We start from the raw sequence: 17710 nt of genomic DNA, 5'->3' as shown, positions 1-17710 counted from the left end.
AGAATTTGGATTTGATATCCCTCTTTATCACTACCCTAAGGAGTCTCAAAGCGGCCAACAATCTCCTTTCCCTTCCTCCCCCACAACAAACACTCTGTGAGGTGAGTGGGGCTGAGAGACTTCAAAGAAGTATGACTAGCCCAAGGTCACCCAGCAGCTGCATGTGGAGGAGCGGAGATGCAAACCCGGTTCACCAGATTACGAGTCCACCACTCTTAACCACTACACCACGGTGGCTCTCATCTTGGGCCCATCTTGGGCACAATTTTGCTGCGGTTTGCCTACCAAACTATTGGACGTCCCTCCAGGCCCAGAGTCAGCATGCAGCATTCTTGGCCAAATACTGGAGGCTGCATATCCCCCAACATTTTGAGAGGGCAAAGCAGGACATCCCCTGCCACACTATCTTGCCCACCTGATCTCTGTGCTCCTTCTCCCATGCCTGATCTGAGTGGAGATTTGAACCCTAGGCTCCCAGGTCCTTGTCCAACACTCTAAATCACTACGCCATGTTGCTGCTTCCCCTCTCTTTTCCCTTTTCCTTCAAACAGGCAATTAACTGGGAGCGATTGTCTAGCTATGCATTGCCTAACTTCCCTGGACCATGGAGCTGGCTACAGTTCTATTTGCAAACACAAGCTTCACTCAAGTGGCACTAACAATACAAGAAAGAGGGGGTGGGCAAGAAGCTGTAGGAAGAGAAGGACCGTCATTCTAGCGTGCATACAAAAATGGGATCGATTTTTTGGGGACTACAGTGCCTCTGCTTACGTATTACTTTAAAAATTAGTGCCTTTGTATATCCATATAAACCTGCAACAAATTCGTTGTCTTGGTATTGAATTTTGCAGTAGCACATTTTTTATTTTTTATTTTTTTTAAAGCCGTGTTAATTTTGTAACAAGAGGGTTAGGCATTTCATACTTCACTTCCAAAAAAAAAAAAAAAAAAAGGCAGAAGAAGAAGTGTGTGCATGAGCAAAGAAGAGATCACCCTGGAATTTCTTTGAGGGTGAGAGCTGGAGTCAGCCAGCCCCTCCGCTCTCCCTAGTGTCAAGTTTAGCCAGACCACAGAATTGAGCTGGGAGGTGATGTGTCTCTGCTGTGTTTGATGCACCTTGGGAATGAGGACACCTGCTTCTTTTTTGTCTTGAAGATGCCTGAAGTTGAGCAGTCTCGCCTGTCCTACTGCCACTGAAAAAGTGGGTCAAGACTATGTTGCTCACAGATCTTTTGCTTGTGGCTTTTAAAATCAGTTTGGTCAGTCTGTCAGCTGAGAAGCTCTGGAGCTGTCCCAGAGGATACCAAATGCAGAAGGAAAATTCCTCTTGTGTAGGTGAGTGAATTGGTCCCTCCCCCCTTCCAAACTTCAGGTCAGTTAAGAGGCTTAGCAGTGCGGGGCTTTTTTGTTCAACGCTAATTTCTTAAAAAGAAACCATGTTTATGTGCCTTTATTCTTTGAAGTCTCTGCTATGTTTGCTGTGCATTTTTAGAAGAAATAGCTAGGACTACAACCTTGATAAGTTTCCAGTGGAACAGTAACAGGTGCTTTGAGACGTCTGCCAAAAAACGTGTCAGAAAAAATAACAAAACAAAAGCATGCAGGAGAAATATTTGGGTGAGGGGGGGTGTGGGTTTGGAGACGTTAGTATTGATACATTTAATGGAAGTTAGGTTCATATGTGCCTTGGAGTAACTAATTTGCAGCAATTGTTTCTTGAGTGACTCAAAAAACTTTTATTGATTTTCTTTCTACCACTTTAAGAGTTCTTGCTTCCCCATAAGAACACTGGGAACAGTAATTTGCCAATGAGTATTATCTGTGAAAGATGCCTATCGCCCTCTCACAGAGCTACCATTTCCAAGGAATGTAAGTCTGTAGTGTAAATATAATAGTTATTGGCTGCAATCATACGCATGCTTACTTGGGAGTAAATCCCATTAACTCAGCAGGATTTGCCTCTGAGATATCTTTATTGAGAAGTGTTTCAAAACCCATGAAAGCTAAAACCATAGCAATAAGAGCTCTCATCAGATGGATCAAATAGTTGAAAGGTGTGTTGCTTCTCCATCACTGGGTTTTTTTTTTTTAAGGCCTATTTACTAGCAATCCTTTGATTTCCTTAAGCTGAAGGTGAATTCACATGACCATTTTATCCACTACAAGTTTAATTTTTGCAGTTCAAGACCCTGTGAAGACACTGATCTTGGGAATAATTCTACATTTAGTTCAAATCCACAAAAGGCAGGATTTAACAGTCAGGATTGGGAGTCCATTATAGATGTTGCATGAGGTCCTTTTGTATATTGCTCACACTGTTTGTTTGTTCATGAAATTTCCATTTTGCTTAATGTAAAAAGGCATAAGAGATAATAATGGGGAAACTCAGTGTAAATTCATATAGAAGTGCAACATTAACAATCAAATAAAACTTTAAAAAAGCTGACTAAAAACAGAATGAAACTATGTACCATAGATAAAACTTAGCATTGCTCAAAAAGAAAAAAGGACCACCAATCAGAAAATTGTGAATCAGAGTCCAGCATCTGGGTAAACAATAGTGTTGTGAAGCTGGGGTTAGGTTGTATGCCTGAGTCCCTTCCAATTCCTGAATCCAGCAAGGATTCAATTGCTGGAATAGCCCGGTCAATTTCTTGGTAATAGTCTATGTACAGGTAGGTCATTAAGGCAACAAAGGAAGAGACTCTGGCCAGATATCAAATGGGTGTGCCACCTCCCCCAACTGGCTGGTAGTTAGAAGTACAAAAGCCAGGACTGAGCTAGAAGCAGGTGGCAGGCAGAAGCCTGTGAGGGAGAGACATGCTTGGTTTCTGCTGGAATTCAAGGCTGTGGCTATGGGAGAAGCAACACCTCTTGGGGTGTGAGCCTCTTCATCGTAGTAAAGTTGTATATGTGTGTAAATAAACCATATATCATAAAGACATCACAGTATCTGAGGTCCCTCATACCTCACCTCCAAAAGACTGAGGCTGCATAAACATTATACATTTAAAGCACATTTGAAGCACATTTCCACCTCACAAAGAATTCTGGGCACCATAGAGTACCTCTCACAGAGTTAAAATTCCCGGCAACCCCTAAGAAACTACGTACAGTGCCCAAAATCCTTTGGAGAGGGAGGAAATGTGCTTCAAACAATGCTTCAAATAGTGTTTGCACAGCCTCAGTCTTTTGGAGGTGAGGTAACATGCATCTGCGTTAACACGAAGTATATTTTTTCCTCAGCATATGATTTGAAATTGAAACGAAGAGTAGGAGAGAGGGGGTGGGAAGAAACTTGTAGCAGCACAGCAGATAACACTCAGCAGCAGCATGTAGCAACCTAAATTTGGAATAGCTGAATATCGCTATCATACTAGAAGATTCTGTATAGGCCTTGGCATTAGGGAGGAAATAAACAAGGGCAGACTCTGGCTCACTTCACAATACACCAATGTGGACTCTGCCTCCCTGACAGGCATACTAATGCTTCTTCACCTTCTCTAACTGGGTCTTTTTTTCGGACTCTTGGTAAATGAGGTTGCTTGTGTATAAAGATGCTAAGGACTGGCTACTAGCATTGCAATGACATGATTCATCGTTTTTGCTCCTTCTTAAGACCCTCTGCTGAGATGGCATAAAGAGGCCTTTGAGCTGGGAGCAGAACCTCATTCTTCCATTCTGCGCTGCCTGCCAGAGCATTGTAGGAAACTTTTGTTCTCCCTAAGAGGATTTATTTAACACAGGGAAAGTTCTCATTACGGGGAAATTGTTGCCAGGGTATCCAGAGCAGCTGCAGGAAGATGGCAGCTACTTCACTATTTTGATGGGTGTGGGGTAAAAACAGGCAGCTGATGATGATTAAGACTTGGTTGCACTTGATATTGTGGGACGTACGTTAAGAAACAGCATCTTCTCTACAAAAAGATAGATGTTTCCGCTGCTGGTTAAAACGGGCAAACCTAGAGTTGCCAAATGGAATAAACAAAAACACCACCCCCTCTATTGTGGAATTGGCATGTTTTTCAGTCTGCAGAATTATGTGGAACTGGATAAATTCTTGGGGTGGGCTTCGCCCAAGGTATTGGATGTCTAGTCTGTACAGTGCAGCACCCTGCATTGGCCAGAATTGCCTGATTTGTTAGCAAAGGAATAAAGACAAGTTGTGGCTAAAGGGAAGAAATCACTTGCGACATCATAGAATCGTAACATTCTAGAGTTGTCCCAAAGGACCATCACAGATATATGACACCATCCTATCATCTCACCACATTGGCTTTTGATCTACAAGCAGGGCCAGCAGGTGATGATGGTATGGGGAAAACTTTTGCTGTTTCTTTTACATGCAATTCTCTAGCTAGTTAACATGCAAAACATCTAGTTCAGCCTTTCTCAACCTGTGGATCCCCAGATGTTGTTGAACTACAACTCCCATCACCCCTAGCTAGCAAGGCCAGAGCTCAGGGATGATGGGAGTTGTAGTCCAACAACATCTGGGGACCAACAGGTTGAGAACCGCTGATCTAGTTGGAGCCTGCAGAACTTGGATGTCTGTGCTTGAATCTTAGCTGCTGTTTGGATTGAATTCCAGGGGTCTGATTTTTTATTTGTGATTGTCTGAATACCAAAATCTGTAGGATAAAGATGGAAATGCATTGACAGTCAAGCACATGTTTAAAATGAGATACATGAGACTTTATTGAATAGAGCCTACTGAGCTCCAGATGTAGAGCAAACTAAATAGAGTACCTATTTTATTTAACAAAAGCCAGTGCCCAAATCCAGTTCTATTTGTGCTTTATAATATGTGACTAGTGGACCTGAATGAGGATGTGACATCAGATGTATCTATCAAGTTTAATGGTGACAGCACACATTTTCAATTCAAGGTGCATTCAGATCACATGGCTTTCCATTTCTGTAAGAGCTGGATGAGGACCAAATTATCAACACAAATAAATACAGGGAGAGTGGAGATAGTATGCCCTCAAAAAGTACCTGAACATTATTTTAGGCTGATCATCAACTCTCATTCCTTGCTTTCTTTACCAGGTGTCATGAACAGCTAAATCTAAGACAATAACTCATACTACTTTATTTACAGGAATCAAAAATTAGCAATTGGTAGTTGACATATTCCAGTACTTGAACAATTAGAAACATGTTTGGATTGTGGTTTACCGTTGTGTTCTAACCTATAAATGATTACTTTATAGATATTGATGAATGTATATTTTGCTCTAGGAGGCTTAGTTTGGTCAGAGTTGAGTATACACTTCCAGAGTTAATGCAAAATACAGTACATTACTTCCGGTAAATGAGGCACCATAGCCCCTAGAGGGCCATGGAAATTTGTGTCCCGGGCTTTTAAGACTCATCTACCCATGTACTGATGGGACGTGGGTGGCGCTGTGGGTTAAACCACAGAGCCTAGGGCTTGAAGGTCGGCGGTTCGAATCCCCGCAACGGGGTGAGCTCCCATTGCTTGGTCCCTGCTCCTGCCAACCTAGCAGTTCGAAAGCACGTCAGAGTGCGAGTAGATAAATAGGTACCGCTGCAGCGGGAAGGTAAACAGTGTTTCCATGTGCTGCTCTGGTTCGCCAGAAGCGGCTTAGTCATGCTGGCCACATGACCCGGAAGCTGTATGCCGGCTCCCTCGGCCAATAAAGCGAGATGAGCGCCGCAACCCCAGAGTCATTCACGACTGGACCTAATGGTCAGGGGTACCTTTACCTTTACCAATGTACTATCTGGAACCAAAGGGGTGCAGTGGTTGCCAGATGTGACCCCCCAGCTCTCTTATTCCCACTAATAAAACATATGCAAGGAGAGATATTTTTAAGTGGGTAATTATTACATAGTGGTCTCTTGAGTCACCCCAAATTCATGGATCAGCCAAGTGCATGGTAGGAATTTTCTTAATGGGATATCACTTTGGTTTTTAGTGTCCTGTTGAAAATAGCTTTTGATGGTGATAACTTGCAAAGGTGATATATTGATCCTCTCAAATTGATTGAGAAACTGCTGACTTGTTTCAACTAAGGCGTAATGGTTTTAGCTGACCAGTGTTTCTGTCTCTAGGATTCACACGGAAAAAAATAGCATACATGTATTTATGCATTTTATATATTTATACTCCTTTCCCCATATACTCAAAGGTGCCTTATGGCAACGTTTTAGGACAATAACTAAATAATAAAAACAGATTTTAGAATATCAGCAAAAACAACAGCAAAAATACTTTTGCCATCATAGCTATTTGCTCCTCCAAAGTCCTGTAGGACTAGCCTACCCCAGTGTGAAATTCCATGTCTCAGACAGCTTAGTAACAAAATGTATGTTAATGTTTGGTCAAGGGAGTAACTGGAAAAAGTGCAAGCCGTACAGCTGTCAGATTCCTGAGATAAATCAACTTTGTTGCAGTTCAGCCTTCATTTACCATGTACGCAAAGCAAGTCTACATAGTTTCATATTCTCCCAGTGCAAACAGCAGAAAGCAACATCACTTCAAATGCAGGAGCAACTCTGAATGTTCCAAATAACACCGCCCCCCCAATAAACCACACTTCGTGATGTTTTCTCTTGAGTAGCCAAAAACCAGGACTACCCATTGAATAAATCTATAAGCCAGTCTAATATTTATTAAAAGTGTTATTAGATAACTCAAAATCAAAACCTTAGATTCATGGAGATAGTTTTGAGCACAAAAAACTCAAATGACCAGCCGCAATGATGTGCTTAAAGCTCAGATACGTAAAGCAAAACTACAGTTAACTTGAATTTTAGGGTGAAGGCAAAAGAAACAAGTCCCTGAAAGCTATTTCCTTTCCTTTCCTCACCTCTCCATGCAAACACCTATTTTGAAGACATCTGAAGGCAGCACTATATAGGGAAGTTTTTAAATGTTTGATGTTTTACTGTGGTTTTATAATTTGTTGGAAGCTGCCCAGAGTGGCTGGGGCAACATACCTATGTACCCCCAAAATCTGTTCCAGAGGGTTGAGGTACTCCTTGGATAAAATTTTGGGAACACACAGGGAACAGGTGGAGGTGAAAGAGAGAAAGAGGAAGTCCTGATGTCTGAGTAGAAGTCACTAAAATTCTATAACATCCAAAATTCTCTACTTTATTGTATTTAACTCTCTCTCTCGCCTTTTTAGATCCTGCACCATTCCTAGTTTTCAGCCAAGGAAATGCAATCTTTAGAATAGACACTGAGGGAACCAATCACAAAAGACTGGTGGCTGATGCTAGTTTATCAACATTAATAGATTTTCATTATGAAGAAGATTGCCTTTACTGGGTGGACACTGAAGAAGGTCTTATCCGGCGAGTATACCTGAATGGTTCAAATCAACAGGTAATGGAATGTAATCATCAAAATTCTGAAAACCTCTGCATCTCCCTGGAGCATGCTGATACCTCCATCTGTTTCTCTATTATTATTATTTATTAAATTTGTACACTGCCCTCCATAGATGTTAGTGCAGTTCACAACATAAAATTACAATATAAAAAATACATTTTAGCTGCTGCCCTCTCAGCACTCACCAACTAAATTCACTATTAGTAGGAGTGATGGCCGGTCTATTATTAATGATCATAACTAGAGTGATCACTCACCCAACTTTACAGAGAGTAGTCCTCTAATTGAAGGACTGGCAGAGGACCACCCTCCTTTACAATGAGTCCTGTCTTGGAAGTGTAAACCAAGCCCAGTTTAAAGATAAGGAAGGGAAGAAGAAGGAAGAGAAAGGGCCTTGAAGTTACAGCAGCCTTGAGCAGACACACACAGTTAGTGAGATGTATTGTAGCTCTATATAAACTAGAGTAATTATTTCTAAATTTGCATCTATACTTATAAATTACAATTTTAATGCAAAGCTGTTTCCTCTTTGTTGCATTTCCTTATGTTTGTTTGCTTGTTTGTTGTGTGTATATTTTTAAAATTATGTCTCCCTCCCCTCTCCTTACTTTAAGCTAAAAGTGTTTTGTGCATTTACATGTAGTGTGAAATAATATCTTGAGTAAGATATCTGGTTAGCCACTCAACCAAACTAGACATGATGTTAAATTAGTCATTAATTTTATTGTTTCTCTACTCCTCTGAGGATGAGCAGAGGTTTAAACATCTCCACATAGCAGTCATAATGACAATTCCCCCCACAGATGCTAGGAGAAAGCTGCTATTTGTCAGGCAGACAAAACCAAGGCTAAAATGTCCAAGCAAGGAAAGTCTCATGATAGAAAAAATAGCATAGCTGCTTACAAATTTAACAGGCCTTTTCTTGCTTTTCTGGTAAACACATAAATGTATATCCTGAAGTGGTAATCTCAGGCGGCTTTCATCCTGAATTGTTTGATCAAGGTTCATTAATTCCAATACTCTGTATGGTATTCTGATTCAACCAGTGATCTGGTGTCTTAGTATAATGACAATTGGGTGACAATTTTCCCCCCCCCCCCATTACAGACAATTTACCACATAGAAAAAGATGTTTCTGGATTTGCAGTGGATTGGATAAACCACAACTTTTACTTCGCTCACTACCAGAAGGCCACAATTGAGGCAGTTGACATGGATGGAAACCATTCCCAAATCATCATAAATGATGGACACCATCCCACAAGTATTGTGGTTGATCCAAACAGAAGGTAACTGAGATTGTCTTTATGGTTTATAGTGACACAGTGATGAAACAAAAAGCTTTAGATGAAATGTAGACTGAAGGATCCTCTGTGGTTTGGAGGACTGGGAAAGGGTCATGTACTTTGATATTCCTTCTCCTCTTCTCTCTCCTTTCTCCTCTTATGTATCAGTTTAATGAGTAATTTCCTGGCATGATTGAACCTAGGTTCTTCTTATGTCTGAATTGGTAAATTTTGGTGAGTTATGATTGCAAATGAATTAAGTGAGAGATTTATGATCTGCTGCTCTTGAAGTAATTTTAATAACATTAATTACAATAACTGATTTTATCAACAGGTTTTTATTTTGGTCCTCTGAAGGAACCACTGACAGCATCTACAGAGCAGTTCTGAATGGGAAAGACATGTGGAGACTTCTGAGGAGCACAGGAAAAATCAGAAGTATCTCACTAGATCTTATTGATCTGAAGCTCTTCTGGATCCAATATGATGCCAGTGATGAAGTTTCACATATTGCAAGCTGTGACTACAATGCTAGTTCTGTTCATTTGCACAAATACATAGTACGGTAAGTTAATGAATATAACTTATATATATGCTAGTGAATATATAATGCCAAAGTGTAAAATAAATTACCCCAATCTAGCCAGGAGACATATGGGGGCTACCCCATACATTTAAAGTACATCCAACATGCTTTTAAACCACATGACTTCCTGCAAAGCATTCTGGGAATTGTAGTTTTCCCTTCACAGAGCTACAATTACCAGAAATGTTAACAAACTACAGTTCCCTGGATTCTTTGGGGAATTCATGTGCTTTAAATGTGTCTGAATGTGTTTTAAATGTATAGTAAGGATCTGCCCTGTTATCTCTGAATTGCTGCCTAACTGGCTAGATACAGTGATAGCCAAACTTGGCCCTCCAGCTGTTTTGGGACTACAACTCCCATCATCCCTAGCTAACAGGGCCAGTAGTCAGGGATGATAGGAACTGTAGTCCCAAAACAGCTGGAGGGCTGAGTTTGGCCATTAATGGGCTAGAATGTCCATGACTTAATGAACTTTCAGCAATTTAATGAACAGGTGCAACTATTTGCTTTATTTTCCCATAGAAACCAACTTTCTGACATATTCCTCTTTGCTGACCACATGTACTATTCCGACTCAACCGCTGGTAGTATTTGGAGAGCCAATAAATATACAGGAAAAGATATAGTTGCCATTAACCTGCAGCTGTCACTTCTCTCACCTGCTGAAATACTGGTAGTGCACCCATTAAAACAGCTCAGCATAAGGATGGGTTCTAAAACATTTGGTAAGTTTCCATCTAATTTGATTATCAAATATTTAAGGAATTTAAGCTTAACTCATGTTGCATAATTGTTCTGCTTGGTCATTCGGATCACATCTCAAATTATCTTGTACCACCCTGCTTTTGCTGCTGTCATGATATTCAAGGAATACACTGTCATGATAATTCCTGTTCACATTTTCCAACCAAACCTTTCAAATGCCTTAACAATGCTGCAACTGAATGTTTCTATATCTAGAAATTCCTTTCATCTCTCTCCCTGTTCAGCATTGCTTAGCTAAGCATACTCATCATGTAGGTATAAAAACTGCAATATTAATATCACATTCTCCAGCACCTCATTTTAAAAAGAAGATTGCATGTTTGTGTAAAACAAGCACTCACACTCACACACATGCACACATACACTTGTATTCCCCTTCCCTTGATATTGGCACAAAATAGCTCTTACAACTTACTTTTGTTTCCATTTCCAATAATGTGATAAACATGAATATACCTCATTCTCTTCCTTTTTTACTTTTATTCATCTGAAGTTTTTCCTCCTCTAAGAATAAGTCATAATAATACCCATTGTTCTTCACAGACATATTGTATAATAATCAACCACTGGAAATCCATTTGGAACAAATGTTTGCATGTTAACGTGTCCCAAATTTTGTAGTTTTTCAAACCGCCCTTCATTATAAATTCCTTATTTTAAAAATAGTGTCACTGAGGATACTTCTGGATTAATTTATTGAGGGAGTATAAAATGGCTGTGAATAAAGGATACTTCTTCCCCACAAACCCACCAATATATAAGATTGAAATTCAAACAATGGTTTACTTTAAGCAATAGGAATAAAACTGGAAGAACGCCAAAGGAACTTGGCTTGATGAATGTGTTCCTGACCATGCTTCCCTTCCCTTCAGCCTAATTCCCAAATCTGTCAGATGACACTCTATGCTTGTGTACTGCTTTCACTGCCAGTGTTGCCTGAAAGTCTGAATGCCGCAGTGTACATGCATAGCCATTGTACATGCATAGTCTGCCCATCTATGGACCATTCATATGCAGGACCTTTACAAACCGGAGGAGAGAGAAGGGAATGTTTGGGCAATTGCAAAGCTTATGACACTTCAAGAAATATGTAAAACCTGTCCACCTGTATCCTTGGGGACCATTGCTCTTTTGGATATGGTAGACAGTGAGTTCGTTGCAGTTTATCCTTGGAACACTGCTAATCAGTTGTGTGCACTCAGCCAAATAAAGATGATTGTGGGCTGGTGCTGAGGTGCCGTCCTGTTGCGGAGGATGATGCAAGCAGTCAACCTAAGCTTAGCAAGCATCATTGCATAATATCACCTCAGTCAGCCTGTGCTCTTATTGACTGGAGGCCTGCCAGTGTATTTGCATGTGTGTAAGCTGGGGAACAATGGGATGCGGGTGGCGCTGTGGGTAAAACCTCAGCACCTAGGACTTGCCGATTGCATGGTCAGTGGTTCAAATCCCCGCAGCGGGGTGCGCTCCCGTCGTTCGGTCCCAGCGCCTGCCAACCTAGCAGTTTGAAAGCACCCCCGGGTGCAAGTAGATAAATAGGGACCGCTTACCAGTGGGAAGGTAAACAGCATTCTGTGTGCTGCGCTGGCTCGCCAGATGCAGCTTGTCACGCTGGCCACGTGACCCGGAAGTGTCTGCGGACAGTGCTGGCTCCCGGCCTATAGAGTGAGATGAGCGCACAACCCTAGAGTCTGTCAAGACTGGCCCGTACGGGCAGGGGTACCTTTACCTTTACCTAAGCTGGGGAACAGGCAATCAACACTGTAAGTGACATGGGTCACGATGGCTGACAAGAGTGGCAGAGGATTCTGGGAAAGTAAATTGTGCATCCAAATGAAGGTACATAGTAAGGTGCAATTTATTGACTCATGTGTATGCTCCTAGTTGCCTTTTCTCATGACCTTTTTGGCTACCATAGTATAAAGCTGTTGAGATGAGATGCAATTTCCCTTCTCTCCCACCTTAATAATTAGTTCGCTTTTAAAACGAGCTCTTCGTTGACTCCGGAATCTTCCTTTTACGGCAGGATAGACCGGAGCATAGGAATTTGAAATGGATGTAATATAGGCCTCCCCCACTCCCCCACCAATGACTTCTTATAAAACATTGAGGGGGTGGAAAGAAGCTTAAGTAGCCCAATCCAGATGAAGCCTTTGGACTTTGCATGTGCGTTGTTTAGCTTATCCAGCCCAAGGACCTGGATTGAGGGAAGGCTAATTAGCCTAAAGTACAAATGAGATTTATAAGGGGATCTTACAACAAGGGAAACCTGAAAATGAAATCATGTGAGCATTAATTCAATGCTCTGCAGAGGCTAAGTCAATGTGCGCTGGAGTTAAAAGTGCACAATCTAACATTGTTTCCTTTTTCTTTTTTTAAAAGAAATAGATGTTGCTGTGCTTTTCACGTACAATACAGAAACTGTTTTAGCTGTCAAATGCTTGCTAAGGTCAAATTTGGGTTATTAGTTGCAAGCTCTTTTCCTTCCACTAGATTAGTGTTCTGCTTCCAACAGGTCAAACCAGGATGCCTCCTACTGTTTTACCTGCCCTTCCCTCGGCGTTCTGACTTATCTTTACCAGGACTCTTTCATGGCACTGCACAGAAGTACGTTGGCTTCAAAACCATTGCAATGCGTTTGTGCAATGTCATAGCTCTATTCATAAACAGTGCACCTTTATGAAGTAACAATTGTATACAGTGACAAAGCGGCATTTGAAGATGAACCCACTTACAGCCATGTTCTGTACAATGTTACTATCAAAAGAACCCAAGGCTTCCTTTACTTGAGTGTGAGTGTGTCTGTCTATCTATCTATCTATCATCTATCTATCTATCTATCTATCTATCTATCTATCTATCTATCTATCATCTATCTATCTATCTATCTAATCTATCTATCTATCTATCTAATCTGCCTACCTATGCCTTAGATAGGTCATTTATCTGTATATGTCTGCACACACACACACACACATACACACAAAATTCATTCATGCATAAACACACCTAATTTTCTCTGCTCAATTTTTTTTTACACACAGGCCTTTTTTGTAGATATATTTGCATCCAGCTCAGTTTCTAATTTCCCTAATTTCTAATTGAGACACAGATGGAGCATTGAAATTCAGATTTGTTCTTCAAGTGAATCTATTCTCCAGGAGGACAGTATTGTAGCAAATGTCCTTGTGGAATTGGGTTATGCTGCAAATCATCAGAAGGGCAGGTTCGGTGAGATGGGCAGTGTGGTAGAGTAGACAGAGGTTTGGGGATGGGGGCTTGGGCAAGGAGTAAGGGGAAGGCGGGTTCTGGGGGAAGGGTTGGGGGGAAGGGATTGTTGAGGGAAGCCACCAGGGACATCAGCCCCTAATATATAAATAAAAACTGGGTGCATTTTGAGTCACTCTTTATCTTGATATAATCCTCTTTTCCAGAAAGAAGGCCATGTCTTTCAACTCGAAAAAGCTGCAAAACAAGTACCTGCAAGCGAGACCCCAAGAGCAGTCGTTGTAAATGTATGAGTGGGTTTACCTTAAGCAAAACAAAGCAATATTGTGAAGGTAATGAAGGATAACTGCTTGTGATTGAATGATGTGGGTAGGCAGGTATGCTTGTTACTCTCTATAAACAGATGCACTAAATTAGAAAAATAGATGGTGTTTCTCCACCATATATATTTTTGGAACAGAGAGACAAAAATGTCAGACCACATGGCAGCTCTTTTGAAATCTTTCTGTCTGGTTCACGATGCTGGACTAATTTGAGGTGGGGGGCAAGGAGGCCCTTTGTGAAATGCACAAGCCCCAGCTCCTGACTCCATTTTTTTTGCCAAATCATGACTCCCTTCACTTTTTAGATACAGTAACTAATGAGGCTGTCCCTTGTAATTAAAGTGCTGGTTTGTTCAGAGTGAAGCAGGGGATTCATGAGACATAATACACTCTATACTGATCAGCACTTAACACTGGACATAGAAATAAAAAGAGTGCTGGTTTTTTGTAGAATGAGTTGTCCCAAGCATAGGCATGTGTGAACCAAGACAGATGATGGTGTTGGGTCCCTTAGCCTGAGGTGCATGGTTTCATGGCCACCAAGCTAAGTACAGAGCTAGGTACAGATAAGTGATAAAATGTTTGGTTGTGATCATGCTATGGGCTCCTCCAGACATGCTTTTTATTGCACATTCATTGTGATTTGTGTGCACGATGCTATTGGGATGGTCATACACAATCACACTTTCAATAGTATTTGCATGGTTACATGGGATCCTGCTTTTAATACTGTTTCGGGGGTGGGTGGAGTTTTGGGGCAGTCATACTGTTTCATTTCCAAATAGGGCATATCATGTAACTTCCTGCTGAAACCCCATAATTTTTCATACCACAAATATTCTGGTGTTTTTTTTTGTTCCAGTTTTGTTGTGCTATAGCTCTTCTGGACAGCACATTAAAAACTGCCTTATATTGAGTTGGGTGCCTTGGTTCATCTAGCTCAGTTTTCTCTCCCAATAGTTGCAGGAAGTTTCCAGCGTAGTATTGTATCATTACTATTTATTGAATTTGCATCCTGCATCTTATCTGAAGATCTCAAGGCAGTTTACAGCATAAAAACACAAAATACATAATAAAAACAAAAACAAAAGAAGCCAATAACCCTTACCTCCCAAAAGTAGCATAGCTGCCTTCTCTTACTCAAGACATCCAAATATGAATATTGGGCACCTGCAGATGACCTGCTTGCTGATTTTTATTTTTTTGCAGTGAGATTAGAAGGCATGGACTATTGAATGAGCATTCACTCTGATTTGTTTGTGTAGAGGTTAGGTAATGTTACATCAAAGCAAGTTTTATCATACGCATTCTAGGTCATTTCTCCATTACTTTCCTTTTCACAGAAGTCTGATCTTTGTGGGGGGTGGGTTTGTTGTGCAGGAACTCCAAATCAGCTTTAATTGTGTTACCTGCATTTGCATGTCACCCCCCAAATTGTGACAGCCCATAATATCATTAATGATGTTCTCTCAATTTTTTTTATTAACCCCCCTTGAGTTTTTATAATTGTTCTTTCCTCCCCATCAGATGTCAATGAATGTGCATTTTGGAACCATGGATGTACTTTAGGTTGTGTCAATGTCCCAGGCTCCTATTATTGTACATGTCCAAGAAATTTTGTTCTACTGTCTGACAAGAAAACTTGCCACGGTAGGTAGCTGTCAGACACAAATACACAAATGTTTGCTCCTGCCTTCTGAAAGTCCTCTTCTTATAGCAGTGGAAGTTTACCAGCACAGCCACGCTAATCTGACAATTTTGTTACACAGGGAAATAGGAAGTTGTCTTATGTTGAGCCAGAACTTTGGTCCATTTGGCTTAGTCTTGTCTCCAATGATTGGCAGTAGCTCTCTAGGATTCTAGGCTGTGCTTTCCCCAACCCTACCCTGGAGAAGCTGTGGAGTGAACCTGGGTACTCTGAATGCAAAACCCAGAGGGGTTTAACGATCAACCCCTCTTCCCAAGGAATTCTGGGAACTGTAGCCCTGTTAGGGGAATAGGAGTCTCTTAACACTGCTCTGCGGCCTTAACAAACTAAACTTCCCAGGATTCTTTGGGGGAAGGCACAAGTGGTATGATACTGCTTCAAATGTATTGTTATGAGTTTGTGGGTCCCAGAGTTCTAATCCCTATAATCCTAGCAAGTGTTAAAATGTAGATCAAGCTAGCTTCCTCATAGGTGGTTGCCTGGGGAATGGGCCATTAAGGGAGCAAAAGAGAGGGGTGAGGGGCTCCTCCTCCAGCTTGCAGATATTAAGAAGGACAAAAGCCAGAATTTAGAGTTGAAAAGTATGCATTATTACTATCAGCCTATTATTTCCAAATTCTAAAATCTTATTCAGCAAAATGAGAAACGTGTGCATTGTGAGATTAAAAAACAACAGCCATGAATGGTCTGAACAGATGGGGACAAATGAGATTTTCCTCCAGATCAAACATCGTTGTTGGATCATGGAGTCCTCCACTTTATCCTGTGTTCAGCTTTCATGTTGCTGACATCACTGTACTTGGGTAGGGCTGGTCTTCTTCCTTCATTCACACAAATGTTGCTTATATGCAGCAATTGCTCTGTGTCCCAGGTGCACCATACAGTATAGCTCAAAAGGCAGGTGATATGATACACACAAGCAATGCTGGAAGAAGACAAATAAATTGCTTCCATTTATCTGGACATTGCACAATTCCTTTCCCCGCATCCTCCTGGTCCATTAGACACTCTAACTTCAATAGCCAGTCTTTTCCACCCCTACTTACAGCAGTGCCAGTCCTTGCTCCAAAAACCCCAGAGGCTAAACTATGATCTTGGAGGCAAGATGCATTATTTTGGTTATAGAGACCTGCGTAGCTTAATTCTCAAAGCAGAGGTACTGTGTATTAAATCATACACTCAGAGACAGTCTTGCCATATGTTAAAAGAGCTGAGGCTTCAGGAGCCAGGGTGGCTGAAATTTATCCCTTCCTTGAAATTCCTGCAAACCATTATTTCCATTGTTCAATCTGTTCCCCCTTTAACTATTATTTCCTTTGTTTTAAACTTACTGTAGAACTAATTCCCTGTCCAAGCAGTTACATTCATTGCAGCCATGGTTGCGGGCAGACAGTGATGGGGCCTGTTTGCTTCTGCCCTGAGGGATCAGTTCTCCAAGCAGATGGAAGAACATGCACAGGTAAGCATGTGGAGAGTGAGCCACCTGCCTGGGAGGCGAGTGTGTTTGTGTGTACTCACCACCACTCTTGCACTGTCCAGATTGGTATCCTAGGAATAAGAAACCCATTTTTATTAGCAGCTAAATCATGTAACAGGTAAGCTTCAAGTTGGACTTCAACCCAAATGTTTTGACTGAGATAACTGCTGCCCAGCCTGCTACAAGATTTTCATCATCTACAGTAGCAACCCTGTGAAATGGGAAAACAGAAGGCAGGGAAAGGGTTAAAGCCCCCCCAACTCATCATGAGACACGGATTTAAAAGTAAAAGATGCAATAAAACATGAAGCATCCTCTTGACAAGTTTCAGGATCATTGGGTTTCACTGCTTCATTATCCAAAGCCATTTCATATTGCGGTGTGTGAATGACTTTCATTTGGTGTGTCATTAAATGAGGTTTGGGTGCTTAATATCTGCTAGAATTCATTGCTTTTTTTGGCAGAGATTCTTCTGTCTGTCATGAACAGGGTTTAACAAAAAATACTGTTTTCCCTGGTGTATGTGTGATATTCATCCATTTTACTGCAAATGTTTTATGGAGCTTAGGGATGAAACCTTTTCCTTAAGTCTTTGTCCAGCCATAACATTAATTGTTTAGGGCTGAACTAAATGTTACACACAACTGTATGTTTTAAAATCTTTCTTCTGGTGGTGGAGAGGGTTAAGGTTTGGGAAGGGGTGATTTTAAGTGTAGAAGCAGCAGTGTTTTTAAGCCTTTATGTATCCACTACTTTTCAGTGACAACACTGCCCCACCATGATGTCTGCTTCTTCTCTACTCAAAATCTCTTCTCCCAAAGCTGTTTTTCCTTAAAAGAAGCAGATTTCAAACCATATGTTTGCATGTGACATGCAGATTGGCTAGTAGAGGTTCTTGCTTAGTGGACACAGAGGAACTGCAGCAAAACGTTGCAGTGTTTCAACCTTCCTAAAGTAAGCACTCCTGT

The 17710-nt window shown here is 41.1% G+C and overlaps 1 protein-coding gene across 4 annotated transcripts in view; it reads left to right on the top strand.

Annotated features, from left to right (window-relative positions):
* Nucleotides 1-727: 727 nt before the first annotated feature.
* Nucleotides 728-17710, top strand: part of EGF (epidermal growth factor) — a 39053-nt gene continuing 22070 nt past the window's right edge. For 2 of the 4 annotated variants that reach the window (XM_053403803.1, XM_053403801.1), the window contains exons 1-8: nucleotides 730-1335; nucleotides 7161-7360; nucleotides 8474-8655; nucleotides 8987-9217; nucleotides 9764-9966; nucleotides 13441-13566; nucleotides 15085-15207; nucleotides 16602-16724. In XM_053403803.1, coding sequence (XP_053259778.1) covers nucleotides 1215-1335; nucleotides 7161-7360; nucleotides 8474-8655; nucleotides 8987-9217; nucleotides 9764-9966; nucleotides 13441-13566; nucleotides 15085-15207; nucleotides 16602-16724 — 1309 coding nt within the window. In that variant the 5' untranslated portion in view covers nucleotides 730-1214. Of the gene's footprint in view, nucleotides 1336-7160; nucleotides 7361-8473; nucleotides 8656-8986; nucleotides 9218-9763; nucleotides 9967-13440; nucleotides 13567-15084; nucleotides 15208-16601; nucleotides 16725-17710 lie in introns of all 4 variants that reach the window. The other 2 variants (XM_053403802.1, XM_053403805.1) reach the window with 2 other exon arrangements.

This window comes from Podarcis raffonei, chromosome 9 (assembly GCF_027172205.1).
Source record: "Podarcis raffonei isolate rPodRaf1 chromosome 9, rPodRaf1.pri, whole genome shotgun sequence".
Lineage (NCBI taxonomy): Eukaryota > Metazoa > Chordata > Lepidosauria > Squamata > Lacertidae > Podarcis > Podarcis raffonei.
Note: the sequence above shows the minus strand (reverse complement) of the source record. Positions and strands in the feature narration are given on the sequence as shown.